Genomic DNA, 22,765 nt, shown 5'->3' on the forward strand with positions numbered 1-22,765 from the left:
AAGATGCACACACAGCAACATCTGTAACATCAGGAAGATATTAAAGGGAAACTGTCATTAGATTCATGATGTCAAAACCCTGGGTAGCATGTGAATCAAACTGCAGTGGACAAAACAATATATATAAAATATAACTTTTAGTGATAATGATAAAAATAGCTAAGTGACTACCATATTTTGTGTACAGTCTATCCACATTTCATCCTGACAATCACCACTATATTTGATAGTGGATTCTAAAAATAAATGAAAAAACACAGGTGTATGAAATAAGATGGATGCCAAATACTGTATTTAGAGAAAAATGTTTTCAATATAAAATATCTCCCACGTCAATTCTCACTACTGAGAAGTCATCCATTTAAATATCACAAAAAGAGGGATAGGTATCAATTATATTGCACAAGACCTTTCTTTCAATAGACCCTTAATGTCTCTTTATATGTGCGTGCTAGATTTATCGCACGTTGCCCTCATATCCATACACACACTATAGCAGCTGTGTATATGTTAGCTATAAGCGCTATAACGCACAGTTTATCATCATCAAGTGTCAATAGGATAGACTAATTGATAGACTCTACATACACATATATATCTGAGATGATGCTATCTGTTGCATGAATGAATATCATACATCATTTCACCTAAACAAACGCTGCTGCTAATGTTTCTTCTAAAGATCAGCGTTTTAGCTACCTAGCCTATTACCCTATCTACTCGTGTATAAGCCGTGGTTTTCAAAACTTTTTTTGTGCTGAAAACGCCCCCCTCGGCTTATACGTGAGTCAATGTCCAAGAAAGACGGCGGGGGAGAGGGAGCGGCAGAGCAGCAGGTGACAGGAGGCAAGAGCCAGCGGCTGCAGCTCTAACTGTGCCCGCTGCTAAAGAGAAATGAATATTCACTGCGCTGGCAATGAACATTCATTTCTTTTGTAGTGCACAAAGTGTCAGCCAGAACCGCTGGCTTCCAGCACACATCCTACTTACCTTCCTGCGTGCCCTTGCTCCATCTTGTTCGTTCCAGCACCAGCAGCTCTTCCAGCAGAGCAATCACGTGGCCATGCTCATTTAGGTGATGAATATTCATGCCTCTCCACTCCCATAGGTGCAGCCATGCATAGAAGGATACTGGATAAGGAGTCATGCATACAAGGATAAGGGGATAAGGAGCCATTCATACAAGGACAGGGATGGGGGAGCCATGCATACCAGGAGAGGGATGAGGGAACAATACATACTTGGTCAATAAGTGTACCCAGCTTTTCATGGTAAAATTCTCGGATTCTTCTTGGGTTGGCTTATAATCAAGTATATTCAGTATATCAGCTTATGATATTAAAAGCGAAAGATGTTGCACATCGCATGTCATATGCCATGAATTACTCTCCCTAGACATATACACTGTCCATCATGTTTATACTGGGACCAGGGCTAAAACCTCTTAGCATCTGTGCCAGACCCTAATGATATGATCTTCGGCACTGTTGTAACATCACCTCAACACATTTCACCCCTAACTCTGATATTGGTGGCTCATATAATAGCCAGGAGTAATATGCTCCGATAAATGCAACAGTAACAACATAACTTCAAAAATAGCCTTCTGATGTGCCAAATATCAGAGTTAGGGGTGAAAAGCAGAGCTGAAAAGCTAACCCCGCCCACATCAGGCAAAAAACGTAATAGTTTAATGCATAAAGTCAGGTGACAGCAACTTGAAAACAAACAAATGTACATGAATGATTAAATGATTAAGAACCGTTAAAAACAGGGCCGCGCACCCAGAAGTACAACAGACCGTAATCAGGAGGGAGCATATAGTTAATATATGAAATGAGTGATGGTTCCACTTTCCCATGCAATAGTGTCACATGGTGAGGTAAAGACATGTTTATTAAATTCATTACATCAATGTAGGATACTATGGTCTTCACATCTACAGTATGCTCCAGTGTTCAATCCAATGTGAATTGCAGGCACTTTAGCCATAATTTTGAGGGTTATGGGAATATAGTCAATATACTGTGTGATTTTTTTTCTAGTCTCCGGATGCAAGTTTTGTTTATGTTGGTACTTATTTGTGTATTTTCAATCTTTGACTACGTTGTCTATTAGTATTACATCTTGCTCTTGCCTGCCATCTAGTGGTGCCACTTACTTTCTTTAGCTCATCACCTTGCACTAGACACTTTTTTAACATTGTTTGTCTTTTGAATTATTTCTAATAAAATATTGTAATTTTATTGTTCATCTTACGCCTCTTCTTATAGGCTCTCTCTGTTGTAGCGTAGAACAGCTTTTTACACAGTCCTATTTGAATGCTAGAAAACTTTTTGTCCCATGGGACAATATAATTATTTGTGATTATTATTTGCATCATTTGTTAGGGATTCAATCTCTGCTTTTGTTTGTTCAGTGTCTGTAGGGCTGACAGGAACAGCCGAGGGCTGAACTCAGCTGTTTCCATCAGTCATAAATTTGAATTAAGTCACACCAAGTACGTTACCTACCTTCCCATTATAGGAAACCTGTCACCATGAAAAAGCAGTCCAATCTGCAGGCGTCATGACATTAAAGGGAATCTGTCACCCTTTTTTGAGATATCATATAATGATATCATTCATTTGTGTGTCACATAATGATTCTCTTAGTACTTTTGCTTCCCCCTGACCCCGCACCTTTCATGCATAAATACCTTTCTTATATCGGTTCAGATGTATGTAAACTGCCGCTGTCCGGTCCGCTGGGTGGGGCTTATTCAACTGCTCCCCCCTCCCTGTCTTTCTATACGCATTTCTTCTTGTGTAGAGCAAGACAGGGAGAGGGGGAGCAGGTGAATAAGCCCCGCCCATCGGACCGGACCGTGGCAGTTTACATACATCTGAACCGATATAAGAAAGGTATTTATGCATGAAAGGTGCGGGGTCAGGGGGAAGCAAAAGTACTAAGAGAATCCTTATGTGACACACAATTGAATGATATCATTATATGATATCTCAAAAAAGGGGTGACAGATTCCCTTTAAAGAGAAAGCTGCGCAAATTGATATATAGTTTTATGAGAAAAGATTCAGTATACCTTGTGCTTTAATCATTTAAACCTTTGCTTTTTCTGGGATTTTCGGTCCAGTGGGCAGTCTATTAAGTGACTGACAGCTACCGCTGTATACACTCTTAAACATTGAAAGCTGTCAGTTGCTGATAGGACCACCAACTGGGCCGAAAATCCCAGAAAAAGCAAAGGTGTAAAGGATAAAGACACCGCCTCAGTGATGTGGCAGTGTGCTTATCCACTTTGATCGAAATGTTGACCAAGAACCTCATGTTCACTTTTGGAAAAGTTGTTTAACACAGTAAAGTGAAAAATACAAGTTCTGCTTACTTTAATACTATACCTCTTCCCACCATTATGGATAATTTGTTGACATGACAAGTGGTTTCTACATCGATAGAGTCTCAACATAACTGAAATCACTGCTGCAGCCTGTGACTGATAGGTACGCGTGGCTGCATGATCTCATTGTCGTTTAGACTTAATTAACTTTTTTGGTCCCTTCTTATTAGTTTAACCCCCTTTACTGTCCAGTCTATACTCTGAACGATCTGTAATAGATCACTCAGTGTACACAGGATGCAACACAAAAGATTATTTCACCAGAGGAATGAGAATTTGGCCCATTAGTCGGCAGGTAGACAGCATGTTTAGACTGCAAGATCATCATAAAACAAGCAATCCTATGAATGCTTGTTCAAGATATCTTTGCGGTGTAAATGGACCTTAACAGGAATCTGTCAGCAGATTGTTGCTATATAATCTGACAGCATCACTTAAGCCCCCGTTACACACTGCGATATCGCTAGCAATATCGCTGTAAAGTCACCGATTTTGTGACGTTGCAGCGATATTGCTAGCGATATCGCTGCATGTGATACTTACCTCCGACCCGCTCCCCTGCTGGTTATCGCTGATCGCGCGAGAAGTTGCTGGACCATTCCTCGTCGGTCACTTCCTGCGGCGCTTACTGCTGTGACGACGAGCGACGCGAGGAGCCGGGCGGGAGGACGCAGGATCGCCGCGTCTGACAGGTAAGTAGTGATCCCCGTCCCCAGCGATGTCGCTGGTGAGATCTGCCTGTGTGGCAGCTCACTAGCGACCACCTAGTGATGCACCAGCGATCCTGACCGCGACATATCGCTGGTCGGGATCGCTGGTCCATCGCTAGGTGTAACGGTACCCTTAGCTTACTGGGTGCAGCAGTTGTGATAGGATCAAATTTTTTGTTCTGCAGATCTGAGCTGTGTATAGCCCCATCCACACCACTGATTGTCAGCTTTCGGTGATAGAGAGCTGCTAATCACTGCTTGGGGTGTGGCTGGACCAGGAGTCAGGAGACAGTTTGTCCTGTAGTGATAATCTCATGCTAATAAAACACTGAATGTATTAAAGCAAAAAAACACCCACTAAATGATACATCAATAGAACCATGGTCTCTGCTTCTACATCATGGTGCTTTCAGATTTATAGCAAAACCTGGTGACAGAATCTCTTTAACCCTAAATGCTAAATTGCTGAGAGGAAAGGTGCTGTTTATCTATAAAATGTTGTCTGTGCAACATGAAGGTAAATATTCACAAATCTTGAAAAAGCTGCAACTAACATTGTATATACAATTTACTATTACAGTTCTTGAGGTTATTGCTTTTCATTTGTTGTAAGAGATTTTTATCTGATGACTTTTAAAATTTCACTCGTACTCAGGTCAGAAAAGAGGGGTGTGTGTAAAAATAAATCACTTCCCAGAAGACACAGATTACGACCACGACAGTGCTGAATATCTTCTACGTAAGTACTTTCAATTGCTCGGATTGGTAATGCTATATGGCTAATTATAAATTGAGATCCACTGACAATATGGAACGGAGTTTGCTGCTCACTGATCAGGCACTTGGTGGGATAGATATCAAGAAAAAGCTTGAAAGTGCTGCTCTTCACAAGCAAATGATCATGACAGGCCTGGCAGCATTTTAAGATGACCTTTCATCAATTTTTTTAATTGATTTTCTTGATCCGGATATGCAATGTAATATTGGCTACGAAGCAGAATAAGAATTATATATATATATATATATATATATACAGTGCCTACAAGTAGTATTCAACCCCCTGCAGATTTAGCAGGTTTGATAAGATGCAAATAAGTTAGAGCCTTCAAACTTCACACAAGAGCAGGATTTATTAACAGATGCATAAATCTTACAAACCAAAAAGTTATGTTGCTCAGTTAAATTTTAATAAATTTTAAACATACAAGTGTGGGTCAATTATTATTCAACCCCTAGGTTTAATATTTTGTGGAATAACCCTTGTTTGCAATTACAGCTAATAATCGTCTTTTATAAGACCTGATCAGGCCGGCACAGGTCTCTGGAGTTATCTTGGCCCACTCCTCCATGCAGATCTTCTCCAAGTTATCTAGGTTCTTTGGGTGTCTCATGTGGACTTTAATCTTGAGCTCCTTCCACAAGTTTTCAATTGGGTTAAGGTCAGGAGACTGACTAGGCCACTCCAACACCTTGATTTTTTGCCTCTTGAACCAGGCCTTGGTTTTCTTGGCTGTGTGCTTTGGGTCGTTGTCTTGTTGGAAGATGAAATGACGACCCATCTTAAGATACTTGATGGAGGAGCGGAGGTTCTTGGCCAAAATCTCCAGGTAGGCCGTGCTATCCATCTTCCCATGGATGCGGACCAGATGGCCAGGCCCCTTGGCTGAGAAACAGCCCCACAGCATGATGCTGCCACCACCATGCTTGACTGTAGGGATGGTATTCTTGGGGTCGTATGCAGTGCCATCCAGTCTCCAAACGTCACATGTGTGGTTGGCACCAAAGATCTCGATCTTGGTCTCATCAGACCAGAAACCTTGAACTAGTCTGTCTCAGAGTCCTCCAAGTGATCATGAGCAAACTGTAGACGAGCCTTGACATGACGCTTTGAAAGTAAAGGTACCTTACGGGCTCGTCTGGAACGGAGACCATTGCGGTGGAGTACGTTACTTATGGTATTGACTGAAACCAATGTCCCCACTGCCATGAGATCTTCCCGGAGCTCCTTCCTTGTTGTCCTTGGGTTAGCCTTGACTCTTCGGACAAGCCTGGCCTAGGCACGGGAGGAAACTTTCAAAGGCTGTCCAGGCCGTGGAAGGCTAACAGTAGTTCCATAAGCCTTCCACTTCCGGATGATGCTCCCAACAGTGGAGACAGGTAGGCCCAAGTCCTTGGAAAGGGTTTTGTACCCCTTGCCAGCCTTGTGACCCTCCACGATCTTGTCTCTGATGGCCTTGGAATGCTCCTTTGTCTTTCCCATGTTGACCATGTATGAGTGCTGTTCACAAGTTTGGGGAGGGTCTTAAATAGTCAGAAAAGGCTGGAAAAAGAGATAATTAATCCAAACATGTGAAGCTCATTGTTCTTTGTGCCTGAAATACTTCTTAATACTTTAGGGGAACCAAACAGAATTCTGGTGGTTTGAGGGGTTGAATAATAAATGACCCTCTGAATAAACTTTTCACAATTTAAAAAAAAATTAAACAAAGAAATAACATTCTTTTTTGCTGCAGTGCATTTCACACTTCCAGGCTGATCTACAGTCCAAATGTCACAATGCCAAGTTAATTCCGAATGTGTAGACCTGCTAAATCTGCAGGAGGTTGAATACTACTTGTAGGCACTGTATATATATATTGTTATAAGTTTTACTTCTCAGTTATCAAGATTAGCAATCAAAGTATTTGTCACCTAATCAGTTAACTTTTTTAACTCTATGTTAGTGTTATCAGAGTTTTTACTGGAGGTGTGTACTTCTTCTCTCTGTATAATCCTGACTAACCCTAATCAGAAAGCAACACTCAAAGAAAAAAAATTCTCCCACCATAGCTTAGAGCTTAGTGTGTGAGATGTAATGACAGACAGCCCTGATTTACTTGTCTAAGGCTGGAGTCACACATAGCGACTCACCAGCGATCCTGACAACGATATCAATGTGCCAGGATCGCTGGTAAGTCACTATGCGATCGCTGGTGAGCTGTCAAACAGACAGCTTCACCAGCGATCAGCACAGCGACGCCGAGCGCTCGGTGTCGCTGTGCATGTTAGTAACCAGAGCGCTGATGCAGGAAGCTGGTAACTAACGTACAAATCGGGTATCTAAGGGACGTGCGTCCCTAGATACCCGATGTGTACATTAGTTACCAGCTCCCTGCATCAGCGCGCTGGTAACTAACGTACACATCGGGTATCTAAGGGATGCACTCCCTTGGATACCCGATGTGTACATTAGTTACCAGCAGATCGCTGGTCTCCCGCCTGTCACACGCAGCGATGCGTGGTGGCCAGCGGGAGACCAGCGACCGAAAAAAAGTCCTGGCCTTTCCTGCAGCGATCAGCGATACGGCAGGGGGGCCGGTCGCTGATCGCTGTCACACACAGCGATCTCGCTGGTGAGATCGCTGTTGTGTCACAAAAATTGTGACTCAGCAGCATTCTCGCTAGCGAGATCGCTATGAGTGACTGGTCCTTAACCTTGTTCATGATTAGATAGCACAGCTGAGTTTAGCTGTGTTGGATTACAAACCCTTCCATTAACTTTCCTCCATTCCTAGCAGTGAGCTTTGCTGTGCTGTCCCTCCCACACACTGCCTCTCATGAGCTGAAATCTTAAAGGAGTTTAGTCTTAAACTACAAGTCTGCAGTCACTATATTTACATGTCAGACAGGAGTAATCTAGAATTGGCATGCTGCTCTATAGTTACATATAATGCAGCCCTGATCTCAGTGCAGAGTAATTACAAATTACCGGAGCACAGCAGACATATGTGTGATATTGGCAAACTCAGTAGTCAGGAAATCTGATAAAAAGGTTTGGAAAATAACTGCAGCTAAACTCAGTTTCAATGCCCCCGCCTCCAGTGACTCATGCAAGTTAGCTTTGCCAATCAGACTGTCTGTCAAACATCTCACACACTGAGAAATCTGCTCTAAGCTATGGTGGTCTTTCCTTCAAGCGTTGCTGCCTGTTTATGATTGGTCTGCATCATACAGGGAGAATAAGTACACGCCCCCAGTGAAAATTACCTGATTACACCCAGTTTGACTTAAAAAAGTTTACTTATTAGGTGCCAAATACTTTTATTGCTAACGTCTCTGGAACAGAGAGACAAAATAAAAAATAAACATGTTTTATTTTTCTCTGCAACCACTATTACATCTTATATCTAGTTCAATATGATACATTTGGTAAAAGGTCCTCTTTAAGGTGTTGAAGAGAACCCGTCACCAATCTTCAGGCACTGTGTTATAGAGCAGGGGGGAGGTGAGTAGCTTGATATATAGTTTTGTGAGAAAAGATTTAGAATGTTCTGTGTTTTAATCATTGAAACCTCTGCTCTGTCTGGGATTTTTGGTCCAGTGGGTGGTCCTATCAGTGACTTTCTATCCTACCTTCTAACTATCATTCATTCTAATGCCTTACTGTCCTACAGTTCCATTCTACCATATTTCCTAGCATCTACCCCATCAAGCACCTGCTCAATGAGTAGCAAGCAACTTTCTGTATTTTCAGTGTATGTACAATGTATGCACCGTCAAACAACTGTTCATATTGCATACATGTGACAAGATGGTACTGATGGTATTTTACAAAATTTAGCACATATCACTAATGGGGATAGCACTAACATGGGAATATAGCAAGTAAATATAAACAGTGAATTAATATTAGTCACTCCCTTTTTAAAGTCACTCGATCTCAAGTCACACACTTAGCCCAAACCAGATTTAGAACAAACCACTTGTAAGCTTGTTCACTTGCTATTTCAGATTCAATAAACATAGTTGCTTTTCCTTAGCTGCAATACAACTTGCACCTCACTGCAAAGTTTGCAAACATCTATAATCTATATTTTCTCTTAGATAAAATTATAAATATATTTTATGTCTGGGCAATTAGGCTGCTGTGCTCCCATTTCCTTTTGACACACCTTCAAAAGTGAGAGGGCAGCAGACTAATGGTGACTGCTTTTTTGCCTCCAGGGCTCATGTGGTATAATAATGTCATGAGAGCCTCGGGAGACAACCTGGCACTGACATCACTGGAATAGCACCAGTACAGGAGGTGAGTATTGTTTTGTATTGTTTTATACAGGGGAATATATTATATAAGAACGGGTTGTCCAAATAGAGGATAACGCCTTTAGGATAGCTTTTCTGAAAAATTCATCAATAATAACTTCTAATTGTTTTTGGATGAAAAAATGTGCCAGACATGCCTTATCTGCCTGCAGATGTTTGTTTTTCAAGATTTTTGGTTGCAACTGGAAAACTTCAGTTGGCTTAATTTTAGATAGATATTTGATAGAGATGATCAATTTGACACAAATCAAATTTGAGTTAAATTTCATAAAGTTCTCTTTTCTATTATTATTATTTATTTATATAGCACAATTTATTCCATGGTGCTGTACATGAGAAGGGGGTTACCTACAAAGTTATAAATATCGTTAACAGTAAACAAATTTACAATGACAGACTTGTACAGAGGGGAGAGGACCCTGTCCTTGCGGACTTACATTCTATGGGATAGTGGGGAAGAGTCAGAAGGTTAGGGGTGCAGCAGCTCTGGTGGTTTTGAGTTGGCGGCTCGGGCTCTGGTGAGGCGGTAGCATGGTTATTGCAGGCTGTAAGCTTTCCTGAAAAGATGGGTTTTCAGTAGTGATGGGCGAGTCCTAAATTACTCGGAATCGCTTGACTCTAGCGAGTCCGAGCCCGGGACTCGCTACTCGTTGCGAGTCTAGCGAGTCCAATGTCAATGAATGGGGAAGCGAGTCTTAGCGAGTAATGTGCGATTTACAAATCGCAGATGTGTCTCGGAAAGCGCTTGCATTGGCGATTTGTAAACCCCACTCGCAACAGTTTGTTGCTGCTGTGTCCGAGTCCAAACTCGCATTTGTTTGTCTTATTTAGCGCCGATGAGGCGAGGGAAGCGATTTTCTCTAGCACACACCATGCTTTGAGCAAACAGGAAATAATCCGAGTCGACTTGACATACGCACACACACACAGAGCAATACAGAGCACTCATGGCCCGTGTCACTGTCAACACGCTGCAGTTGATTGATCTGGTGGAGACTCGGCCCCTGCTTTGGCTCCCCACTGACCCTGCCTATGGGCATAACATCCAGCGGACTACAGCCTGGAGGGAGATCGCTCAAGTGATGTTCCCTGCACTGCTACGGCCACGACCTCGTCCCTTTGCAACCTCTTTTTTGGGAAATTGTGGTTTTTGTGACATTGTTGACAAATGCACAGTCACCGAGATGGAGTTAGGTGGTGCTGTAGGCGTCACTTGCTGGCGGGGTAAGTATGTGTGCTGACACCTAGCAGTGAAGCTGCACACTAGTCCCTGCACTGTGCACTGCACTGTAAGGCTTGATCCTCCCTGCCTGCCTACAGTCTACACAGTACTCCTCTGTCCTCCTGGTAGCTCTCAGAAGAGCTGTTTGGGTTTAATATAAGGAATCTTGAAGTTTCCCTACACTAACTGACAATCCCTATGATCTGCTCAAGCATCTACCTCACCCTGCTCTATCTCAGATCTCTCAGGAATGTAGAGGAAATGGCGGTGGAAAAGGCTTATATACAGTCTCGCCTCTCATACATGACATAGGCATCACGATGGACAGAAGCCAATCATAGTCCTGCCACAACCAACATTACTGAATATGATTGGCTAACATGCTTGTCCATCTAAAAAACTTTTCTGACCTAACACGCTAGGCTGTCTCGGAAGCTTTGTAGGAACATAACAGATTCTATATTTGCGAGTCCCGAATCCAGTATACAGGACTCGGGATTCGTAGACTCGCTCAGACTCGCTCACAATCGCTGTGTGTTGACATAGGCTGTCTTGGAAACTTGTAGGAACATAACAGATTCTGTATAAGCGAGTCCCGAATCCAGTATACAGGACTCGGAATCGTAGACTCGCTCAGACTCGCTGTTGACAGCGATGTGATATAGCGAGTCTAGCAAGTGAGAAAAAAAACTCTGACAAAACTAGGATTGCCATTGACTTGCATTGGACTCGTTACTGTGCGAGTAATCACTGGGAGACTCGCCGAGTAACGAGTCCAGCGAGTCCCTTACTATTCGCCGAGTAACGAGTCCTAGCGAGTAGACTCGCCCATCCCTAGTTTTCAGGTTCCGTTTGAAGGATCCGAGGGTGGTGGATAATCGGCCTTTTTGAGGCATGGAATTCCAGAAGATAGGGGATATTCGGGAGAAATCTTGGAGGCGGTTTTGTGAGGAACGAATAAGTGTGGAGGAGAGTAGGAGGTCTTGGGAGAATCGAAGATTACGTGAGGGAAGATATTGGGAGATTAGTTCAGAGATATAGGGAAGGGACAGGTTGTGGATGGCTTTGTAGGTCAGTGTTAGTAGTTTGAATTGGATTCATTGGTAAATTGGGAGCCAGTGGAGGGATTTGCAGAGGGGAGAGACAGGGGAGTAGCAAGGAGAGAGGTGGATTAGTCGGGCAGCAGAGTTGAGGACAGACTGGAGTGGTGCAAGAGAGTTAGCAGGGAGGCCACAGACAAGAGTGTTGCAGTAGTCAAGGCAGGAGATAATGAGGGCATGTTCAAGAGTTTCAGTAGATTGAGGGCTGAGGAAGGGACCGATTCTGTGAATATTTTTGAGTTGAAGGTAACAGGAGGTGGCAAGAGTTTGGATGTGTGGTTTGAAGGACAGGACAGTGTCGAGAGTTATTCCGAGGTAGCGGATTTCAGGTGCGGGAGTCCAAACAAGTCCAAACAATTCCAAGTCCAAACAAGTTGCAAGTCCAAAGAATTTGCAATTCAATTTACTTGAAACAACACAAAAATTCCAGCCATCATTTTACACTTTGCAGAAAGCTGACATCACTTTAGGTGAGTGTTAGGCACGGTGGAACGCACTAAATAAAAATAAATAATAAAGTGCGTTCGCCGCTCAGGGTCCACCGTGCAGTAGGTGTTACACCGCTGCTAGGTAATGCCAGAGGAGCAATATGGCGGCATGATGCGCATGGGTTCAACTTCACCCGGAGTGCGCAGAGCGCGCTCTGTTCATACACAGAGGCGCCGATATGGCGGTATAATGCACACGGGTTCAACTTCACCCAGAGTGCGCAGAGCGGGCTCTGCTCACACACAGAGGTGCCGCAACAAAAACATACAAAATTCTGAACCTGTTAGTGACACAGGCCTCAGGTAAATGCACACACGGTATCTGGTCACAGGAGCAGGATCCAAGACAGAGGAGCTGCATCCCTTTAGACCTACTGTGTGTGCGGCGTCGCTTCTGCGAGCTCCAAGAAGGGCTGCAACTGCAGCGCGGCGTAGGACACTGCCGCTCTATGACAAATCCAGAGAGCAAGCGCAATGTCGGACGCTAGCGTAGTGTAGCGGTGTGCACAGTGGCTTAAGGCTTGCCACTGACTGGCGCTGACTGCTAAACTAATTCCCTATCCACATGCGTAATATCAGAGGGAAGGGGTTTTATAATGAGTCAGTCACCAGAAACATACATCCGTCACCATTCACACATAGCAAGTATAGTCTATACTAGCGCATGGCCGAACGGTCATGCACGCTTTTTATAGCCATGCGGGACCTTCCAGATCTCCGAGATGGACCAATGAGATCTGGAGCAGGACCTAGGCACATGACTCCTGATCTCCAATGGGAGATCGTCTCGTGAGCATGCCCAGTAGGAGCACAGAGGAACTTAGTCTCTGGAGCGGTCTGCTGCAAAGTAATCTTCTCTGCAGTAGATAGACAGCAGGAGACAGCAGAATATGAGGCTCTGGATTCCTGCAGAGCAGACGCAGAAACCTGACGCCTAACAGTGAGACTGTGCAGGCGTTCTTTAGCAGCCATTTTAGGATGATTTCAGAATAGCGACAATTCAGTAAAACAAAAAACTGAGCAGGACTTTTAGCTGGTATACGTGTAAAGTGTAAGAGGATGTTCACACTTTGGCCATTTCATAGACAAAATCCAAGGAAAACAAAAATGAGCATATACCCTACCTCAAGTAAATCAGTAAGTAGTAATAGTACATGTACATAACATAGGGTATTTACTGTAGTGAAAAACCACATCAAGGTGTACCCATGGGTAGAATTTATCAAAGCTCAACAATACAGACGGGTAGACAGACTTCTAAGCAGTGAAGAAGATTAGTATAATAGTCTGTGAATGATGCACAAAGGCAATTAATAAGGAAAAGATAGATAGATGACCTTCCAGCTAGAGTGTGATTGATCAGTGATATTCGCACGTTCAGTATTTGATCAGTATTTTACATAAGTGTTTGTAAGTCAAAACCAGGAGAGGAACAGTCAGAGGAAAAGTATAGTAAAAACACGTCACCACTTCTGTATTTATCACCCACTCCTGCTTTTGGCTTATAAATACTGATGTAAAAAATTTACCAAATACTAAACGTGTACGTGGCCATAAAGTGTAGCTGACATCTGTCCTACTGCATTTCAATTACAAATGCACATTTTCTTTCTTCATTGCTAACGCAGTCGAAAACAGAAGCAATGCATTAGAATAGTTTTTACAGAAAAAATCCTGCTTACTAATAGTGATGAGAGAATTTGTTTGGAAAACGATCGCCACACATAAATTTGGCACGAATATGGCACATTCAGATTCGTGATCGGAAACCTGAGTAAATTTTTAGAAAATCGGTAAAAATCGGTAACATTCTATAAAAGTGCGGGAAAATATTTGCATTGCCGCAAAAATATTTTCAGCACTTTAGCAACAATAATGATGGAGTATCATGAGCGTTTGGCACGTGTTTGATGAGGGAAGGAGGTTTGCAGACCTCAGAGATGTGGCGTTCTTGTAAACAGTCATTCTTTTCATCCCTAACTTTATGTGTGCATATTGTGACTAGACAATCAGGGCACAGGAAACACCCACAATGTCCTGACACAACGGCTTGTGTCTTTGGCTGCTCAAGTCACATGTCCCTCTCCATATAAATAGCGGACATCTTGTTTTAGTGCCATTTTGACACTGTAACAGCGCAGAGAGGATGCCCCTGACGCTGCCACTGTTAACAGCAAGATTTTAGCTGGTTAGTCAGGCGGTTGTATATCAGTCAAATAGTGTTGCTACATAGTGTCCAGTGTGGCTGTAAAATTTACCTTTCGGAATATTTTTTTTTTTGGGGGGGGGCATTACTGAGGTCCACAGACTAAGGCCGGTTTCACATTAGCGCATTTTATGCGCACGCACGGCCGGGGGTAGCTCCGCCCCCGAGCCGGCTCTCTGCCTGGCGTGCCCGCCCCTTCCTTGTAGCGCCGCCTCCTAGCGGACAGCGGCGCCTGCAATCGGCGCACCCTATCTTTAGCATAGGGTGCGCCGATCGTGCGCAGGCCGTGCGCTAGTTGCGCTTTGACCTGCGCTGCGCACTTTTGACGGTGCGCCGTGCGCGCCAAAATCCGAAAAGTTTGATTTTGGCGCGCACGGCGCACCGTCAAAAGTGCGCAGCGCAGGTCAAAGCGCAACTAGCGCACGGCCTGCGCATGATCGGCGCACCCTATGCTAAAGATAGGGTGCGCCGATCGCAGGCGCCGCTGTCCGCTAGGAGGCGGCGCTACAAGGAAGGGGCGGGCACGCCGGGCAGAGAGCCGGATCGGGGGCGGAGCTACCCCCGGCCGTGCGCGCGTTGAAAATGCGCTAGTGTGAAACCGGCCTAAGCCAGCAGGGCACATGTCCTACAAGTGTGTTGTGCACTGCTTCTGTACTGCTCCATGCATGAGTATAGCATTCTAAATAATATTTTTTCATTAGCTAAATATGAAAATGTCTGCTGTAACAACATTTTAGCTAGCTAGCTAGGTGGTTGTATATCAGTCAGATAGTGTAGAGAACTACTGTCCAGTGTGGCTGTTATACCTTCAAGCATTTTTTTTTCTTTTTTGGACATTACTGACGTCCACAAAGAAAGCCAGCAAGGCACATGTCTTACAAGTGTGTTGTGCACTGCTTCTATTGTGCTCCATGCACAAGTTTAGCATTCTAATTCACATGTAAGTAGTGAAAAAATGTTAAACAGTCTGCTGCATCCCGCCTTGTCATTTAGTGCTGTGGTGATATAAAACTGTCTGCAGACCTAAGGTACATTCAAAAAAGTTATAATTTTTTCTGTTGCTAAATGTGAAACAGCCTGCTGTATCCCACATTGTCATTTTGTGGCAGTGATATGAATCTGTCTGCAGACCTAATGCACATAAAAAAAAATCCTAATTTTTCAGTTGGAAAAAGTTAGACAACCCGCCGTATCACATTTTGTCATTTGATTGGGTTGAAATTAAGCTGTATTCCGTAATTAACATCATACAGTAAGGGACCTGACTTTAAAACAATTTGTAGCATCTAGTGTGTTATAAAGGCCTGATCCATAGGCCACAAAAATGTCTTCTGTTATTAACGTCACACAGTAAGGGACCTGAATTTAACATTTTTTGTAGCATAACTTCTTTTTCATACAGGCCTCATCCACACTGAAACTTTTTTTTCTGTGACTAACACGATACAGCATGCCATATTTCAACTTTGAATTTGCTCTTAGTGAAATTCAGCTTTTTGTAGAGGTGGTGCAGAGTTTAAAATCTAATCTTTTGTTGCTAATACTGTGCTCCTACCACATTATCTGAGCAACATGACTAGGAAAAAGCGAGGCAGTGGTGGATGGGGAATTAGGCTTGGTGTTCAAGGTGTATGTAGGGTAGGTGGTAATATTTTTGAAAGCACTAGTGAAGCAACTTCACATTATAAGCAAAGACAGCTGGCAACTTATGTAGCTGGACAGGCTACACCACTACCTTTCTTTGGCAGACACACAGCAGTACGTCTTGTTGATGATGCCCAACTATCCAAACGTTCAACTGACTGTACGGAGCCCCAGATGTAGCTGTTTTACACATTCTATGCCATGTTCATCAGAACTGCACTCAAAAGCTTCGCAGAGTCAAGAGGAGGAAATCTGCATCAATGGCCAAAATTTTTTTAGCTTGGATCCGGGGCAGGATGAAGTACGGTCGGAACAGCATCCTGACCCTTGTCATCAGATGTTAACCCCTGGGGGGAGGTGATCCTGATGAGACTCAGATATCTGAGGCTCACATGGACTGTACTCCAAGGGCAAGGAATGTGATAACACAGAGGATGATAATGATGAGGCATTAGATCCCAGTTGGCTAGAACATAGAGGCACACAGCTGTGTAGGTCATCTGAGGAGGTTATGTTGCACTGTACATCGCAGACATGTAGTTAGGCAGCCACGACAAGCAATGCATCCTCAGCCACAAATGTGCCTCTGATCAGCAGCATCCGCAGGTCTGCAGCTCATAGGGGTGTCAGGGGTTGCCTAGCCTGGGCCTTTTTTGACACTGCAAAGCTTGAAGCAACTTACGTAATCTGCCAACTTTGCAAAAAAAACTGAGTTGAGGCAAAAAGTGCAATAATTTGACTACTACATGTATGAACCTTCACATGCGCAATCAACATGCTTTACTATGGGAATCCCACTGCGCAAAAATACCAGCGGCCTTAACAACCATCAGCCACCCCATCCTCCTCCTATGTTAATGTTCCAACTATTGAGATGCAGGTCTTCAACCACAGAACCTCGGGTTCTAAACCCGCTCCAGTCACGCTGACTGAGAGGCCACCTTCAGCTTTAACGGAAGCAGACATGCCTGCTGTTTTTGACCTATCTCAGAGAATAATCACACTACAAGTTTCTCAATCCACAGTAACATCTCTGCCTGCACCTGTCTCACGGTCCAGCAGTTTGTCTGGTTCACCATACTCCGCTCTCTCACAGAACTGCAGCCAGCCCACGGTTCTGCAGTTGTGGTCACGTAAAAGATTGTTTCCTCATATGACTGAAAAAGCTAAGAGGTTGAACTCCAATATCTCCAATTTGTTGGTCACAGAAATGGAGCTTTTATGCCTGGTAGATACAGACGGTTTCCAAAAGCTGATGGCCGTCGCAGTCCCTTAGTACCAATGACCCCATCACCATAACTTTTCTAAGAAAGCTGTGCATGCGCTACACCAGCATGTCGCAGAAAACATAATCTGTTCCTTGACAAAATCTCTGTCTGCCAGGATGCATTGCACCACAGACATTTGGACGAGTTAGCATGGCCAAGGGCGTTACATCTTGCTGATTGCTCATTGGGTGACTCTGGTGGCTGTGGGAACAGGCACTGCTTCACAAGTCTTGGAATCCCCAAGGTTTGCAGAAAAAACCTCTACATTTAACACTTCTTCCACTGCTTCTGCCTCCTCAATCACCTCTAGGGCCTCCGCCTGCGCCCTCAACCTCTGCCTTAACAAGACATGCGTTCCAACAGTGCAGAGCGAACCTCCACTACCTCCATACTGTGCAGTCAGGGTTCACTGCAATCAGGTAGTCTTAAAATTGATATGACTTGAAGATCGCAGTCATACAGCTGAAGAGTTGTGGACAGCTCTTCAGGCTGAGTTTGATAAATTATCATTAGGAATAATATTGGGTTGGTGAGGGTCTCTCAGTCATCAACTCCACCAATTAAGTGTCTCCACACTTAATTGGTGGAGTTGATGACAGATAGACCCTCACCAACCCAATATTATTCCTAAGGATAAGTCGTCAATGAGTTTGATAAATGGCTGCCTGTCACGGTGTGACTGGTACTGTGTGACGACCTGCTGATCGGTCAGTCACAAGACCAACAAAGACAAACAAGGGGACCCTAGGGACACAATTACAATGGTGGGCCCTATGATAGGGAATGCGGAAGTGGAAACCTCCTGCACTCTCCTAAGGAAGAGCCCTGACTCTCCTCACATTCCCTATACAGGTTCTTTCAACCTGTTGCCGACCAGGATACCTCAGTCCCTCACTTGCACTGCACGTATCCCTTACTAGGGAACTGGCAAGTGCGGACACTGGTCCTCACCGCTGTACTAATAAACACCAGGGAAAATAACAGGCAGGGAAAAATCAACAAACTTAGCTTGCTCTGCAGTCATGCACCGGACCGCAGAGAAAGGCACCCGAAGACAGCTTCCAGCAGGAAAACCACTTCTCCAGATAAGCTGCAAACACCACTGCTCAAGGTAGCTTTTCTCCTCTGAACGGTTGGCTTTCAAATGACCAGTATTACCAACAAGGAACTAAGCACCTGATGACCGTTTATAGAAAGGAGGGGTTGGTCACCACCTGCTGGCTAATTAAACATGTATACCATAGGAGGGCTATCAATAATAAGGCTCATCCATTAAAGCAATATACAAACCAAAAGAAAAAAATTGAATTGGGAGCAATAAAATAAAATGTAAGATTTTTTATTTTGTACTCAATGGATAAAATACAATATATAGGAAAATGTTTATACAAAATACAGACAGGGAATCAGCAACACCCAGTTACCACACATAGCTAATGATAATGATACAAGTAATATTGTGTGAACAAAGGTAAGTAATAATGAAAAAAACAACTCCCCCTTTCTTTTTCCCTTAAATATAGCAGCACATAGTATCTTCCATAAAGTGCATAGTGCATAAAGAATGGTCACAGAAAAAAAAATATATATAGTATACAGTACACATAATATATAAATAAATAATCCTCAAGTAGGAGTCTGATGACCAAAAAGTAAAAGAACTGCCAGCCAATACGAAAAAGGCAAAAGTTACTGGAGGGAAGGCAGCCAGAAATATAAAAAGATAATACCTCAGAATCAATGACAAATGTAAAGACAGGTACCAACCTATCTATAGTGTGGACTGCGAGACCCATGTGCGCGTTTCGCTTCTTGCTTCCTCAGGGGGCCATGGAATTAATCCTGCTATTTAAATAAATAATAAATAAAATAATTTAAATAAATAACAATAATAATACAGAGGTCTTTGTCCATGCCAGGTAACAGGTTGATATGCGATGTGCCGACATGGTGGAATTCCACTTTGCACATGTTGCAGCGACTGTGGCAACAGCAACGAGCCCTGATGCAGTATGTCATGTTGTATAGCCTGGGCCCACACAGTACTGACGTGGCACATATCACTTTTAAAGTGTGGGCACAGATTAACGACCTCTGCACCCTTTTTCACGTTTTTGAAATGGCTACTAAGATGGTTAGCGCTAAAGATGCCATCATCAGCATCACTATGCTGGTCATCTGTAGGCTGGAGCAGATTTTGAATAGCCTCCAGGAAGAGATGGTTGTCCCAGAAGAATAGGAAGAAGCAGACGAGGATGAGGAAGGGATAAGGGATTTTTTAGTGTGATGCATTAGGCTATGTGCACACGTATGCAGAAAATTTCTGCATAAAAACAGGACTCCTAACCAGAAAATGCGCATTTTTTTCCGCGCGTTTTCTGCGCATTTTTTGCGCAAAAAACGCACAGTTTTTATGCGTTTTTTCCACACATCCCCAGACACATAGAAAATAGCAAGGAATGCGGAATTGTCCGCGAAATTAATGAGCATGCTGCGTTTTTTTCCCGCGAAGTGTTTTTTTCCCAGAAAAAAAGGCATCAATATGCACAAAAAGTGAAAAATGCATTAAAATGAAAGGGAAGCTTCTTTTAAGTGGATTTCTGGGTAAATCCGCAAAAAAAGCACGAAAAAAAATGCAACGTGTGAACACAGCCTTAATGTCAAGTAACTGCACTCTGTGATATCTTTAGTGTGGCTCCTGTGCCACCTGTGGCTGCAGCTGCTGCTGCTGATGTTAACACAAATTTGTGGAAATGGGAACAGTTATGGCTGGTCTACATCAGCTGGGTTAGCTGTACTGGAATATGTCTCAGTCCCAATTATACTGTTTGTATTCTCGTGACAGTTATTCCACTTCGGTGGTGTCAGGCTCTCATTTTTTAAAATGTGCACACTCCTTGTTGGGTGTCCATCTGCTGGATTGGGTGTAGTGGAAGACTTGTCGGTCCCTATTATACTATTTCTACTGTGGTGAAATTGATGCCATTTCTGTGGTATAAGGCCCTCATTTGTTTAAATGTGAACACTCCTTGCTGGCTGTCCATCTGCTGCATTGATTATAGTGGAAGACCTGTCAGTCCCTTTTATACTGCTTCTAATGTGGTGAAATTATTGCCACTTTGGTGGTGTCTGTCAATAATTTTTGAAAATGTGAACACTCCTTGTTGGGTGTCCATCTGCTGGATTCGGTGTAGTGAAAGACCTTTCAGTCCCTATTATACTATTTCTACTGTGGTGAAATTGATGCCACTTTGGTGGTGTCTGCCAATAATTTTGGGAAATATAGGTGTAAGAAGCTGGATACAGTTTTAAAAGAACTCAAAGTGTATCTACGGTATCCTATGACACGGAGAAATCCAGAAGAATTAATAAAGTTGCTGGCTCATTTTATTATGGAAAGTGTCTGTAGTGTATTTAGTGCAGAAACAAGATTTTAAGTGGTTGATAAGAGAGAAAAATTTTGCTGCAAATTTAATCACAAATCTGTAAAGATCCTGCTGATAGAGTTTGCATGTGTTAGGCTGGAGTCACACTGCCGAATTTCTCATGCGATAATCGCATCGCATAGCATGGACTGGCTGGCACCTCTCCTGACCTGAGCATGACAGCATGATGGATTACTATGCAGCTGTCAAGCTCAGGTCAGGAGAGGTGCCGGCCAGGGCAAGTTTTACGATCCGATTCTCGGACGAAAAATACGCCAGTGTGTCTCTGCCCTTACTTGCAAATTTGGTTGCAGATTTTGCAGTGGATTTCGTCATACTCCCTTACCAAGCTTTGAATATGGTGAAATCCACAATGATCATCTGTTTAAGAGTTATTTGACTTTTTCTTCTGCAATATGTGAATGGGTTATTGAAAACCCAATTTACTTGTTTCGCACTGTAACTTACTGTAGAATTATGATGCAGAATCCGCGCCCAAAAATTCTGCAACCTTTGAACTTGGCCAAAACATTCCAGAACTTGCAATGTTAAATAATTCACAGCTTGTAATTGTTACTGCACAGCACAAGAAAATATCTTCACATACTGTTTCATGTTTTCTCACAGTCATCAGCTCTAACTATACTTCAGCTTAGCATGCACTGAATATAGACCGCTCACTGGGTTGGCTGGAACATGGCCGCATATCTCAGAATCTGCTGATTGAAGGGAAAATTAATTATTATTGTTATAATATATGCAGGGATGAGATAATAAAACCCTTTGATGTCTTACTGTACATTTTTGAACACAGTTACTCTCCATTGTTGGCTGAGATATTCATCTCTGCTTCCAGTCTTAAGACAAAAGGAAAAGTGTGAACATTTACCCTGCTGTTATTATAGTCTGATTATATTTTGTCCAACATATTAATTTATTCTTTCTAATACAAGGGAATCTCGTGTCCTTCATGGGACAATGGTTGTACAAAAGCTTTTACCAGAGTTAACTAAAATCTAAGTTTGGAATGAGTCACAGCTTTTATACATTTTTTACAGCAGATTTCCAATATTCTTTCAGGTTAACCAGACATTTTTGGAATTCAATGTCATTAATGGGGTTGTCCAAAAGTGCTGCCTAATCAACAAATAATGAAAACTTAAGCAATTTCATAATTGGATGTGATTTTAAGTAATGTTACTGTGTTGAGATAAACTTGTGTTCATTCCATGATATCTATATGTGCCTGATCATGTAGAGAGGCTTTAGTTACTGGGTGATGCATGCTGCTGTTAGTGAGTTTGCAGGTGTTATCAAGAGGAGGGAGGATAAATGAATATACTCTTCTGATGTCACTGACAAAGGCTCCTCTAGTTGCTGATTTTTAGAACATATTTCTATCTGCCTTTTGATTTCATAAAACTCCCTTAGGTTATGTTTGCACATCACGTTTTTGCTGGGGTTTTTTTTCCTGCAAACTGATTTCTTGGCAGAAAACATGCTGTAGCCAAAAGGCAGGTTTTGCTGCTTTTCTTGCTGCAATTTTGTTACGTTTTTCAGGTTCCCAAAATACAACTTTGCTTCCACCTTACCAGCATAAACAAAACAAGGTGTTAGGCCACCAATGCAAGAATCATTTTTGCAAAAAAGGGCAATTCTATCACATTATTTAGTGGAAAAAGGTTTTTTTTATGTTTGTTAGGTAGGGCATTGTTTTATTTTAATACATAGCATTAATCTAGTTATCACTAATTCAATTAAACTAGGCTTGGAGTGAGGAGAAACAAAAGGATTGCTATAAAAAGGGTTTTTTATGTTTGAAAAATAGTGACTATTCAGAAAAAAAAACGGGATTCATGTATGAAGTATAGCCATGAACTCATGCTGTTTGAGTGGATAAAAAGATAGACAATTGACAGTGAAAAAATGTGAGAACATAGCCTTAACATTCCATCATCTGGAAATCAGTGTTGGATGGACGGGCATGATCTGCAAGCTTTCCCCCTTACGAATTAAAATATTATGTTTGCAGATGAGTGAAGTGATTTGTGGGACCCAGTGGCCAGGTCAGTATTTCATGACCGATGGATGGCACCATTGCAAACTACCTCCTACCTTCCACCATCTGCAGCTCCTCTCTTGATTAGCCAACCTGGCATGATATCATGCCTTATCCGTCGTTCTACAACAATGTTGTCATACCAGGCCAGTTAAGCAAAAGAGG

At 42.8% G+C, this 22,765-nt stretch overlaps 1 protein-coding gene across 4 annotated transcripts in view; it reads left to right on the plus strand.

The window, feature by feature from the left end:
- CACNG8 (calcium voltage-gated channel auxiliary subunit gamma 8) overlaps positions 1-22,765 on the plus strand; it is a 182,481-nt gene that overhangs the window by 131,870 nt on the left and 27,846 nt on the right. For all 4 annotated transcript variants that reach the window (XM_073571174.1, XM_073571172.1, XM_073571173.1 and 1 more), the window contains one exon: positions 4,762-4,845. In XM_073571174.1, coding sequence (XP_073427275.1) covers positions 4,762-4,845 — 84 coding nt within the window. The remainder of the gene's footprint in view (positions 1-4,761; positions 4,846-22,765) is intronic.

Source organism: Dendrobates tinctorius, unplaced genomic scaffold (assembly GCF_039654945.1).
Source record: "Dendrobates tinctorius isolate UK_male_01 unplaced genomic scaffold, ASM3965494v1 ptg000028l, whole genome shotgun sequence".
Lineage (NCBI taxonomy): Eukaryota > Metazoa > Chordata > Amphibia > Anura > Dendrobatidae > Dendrobates > Dendrobates tinctorius.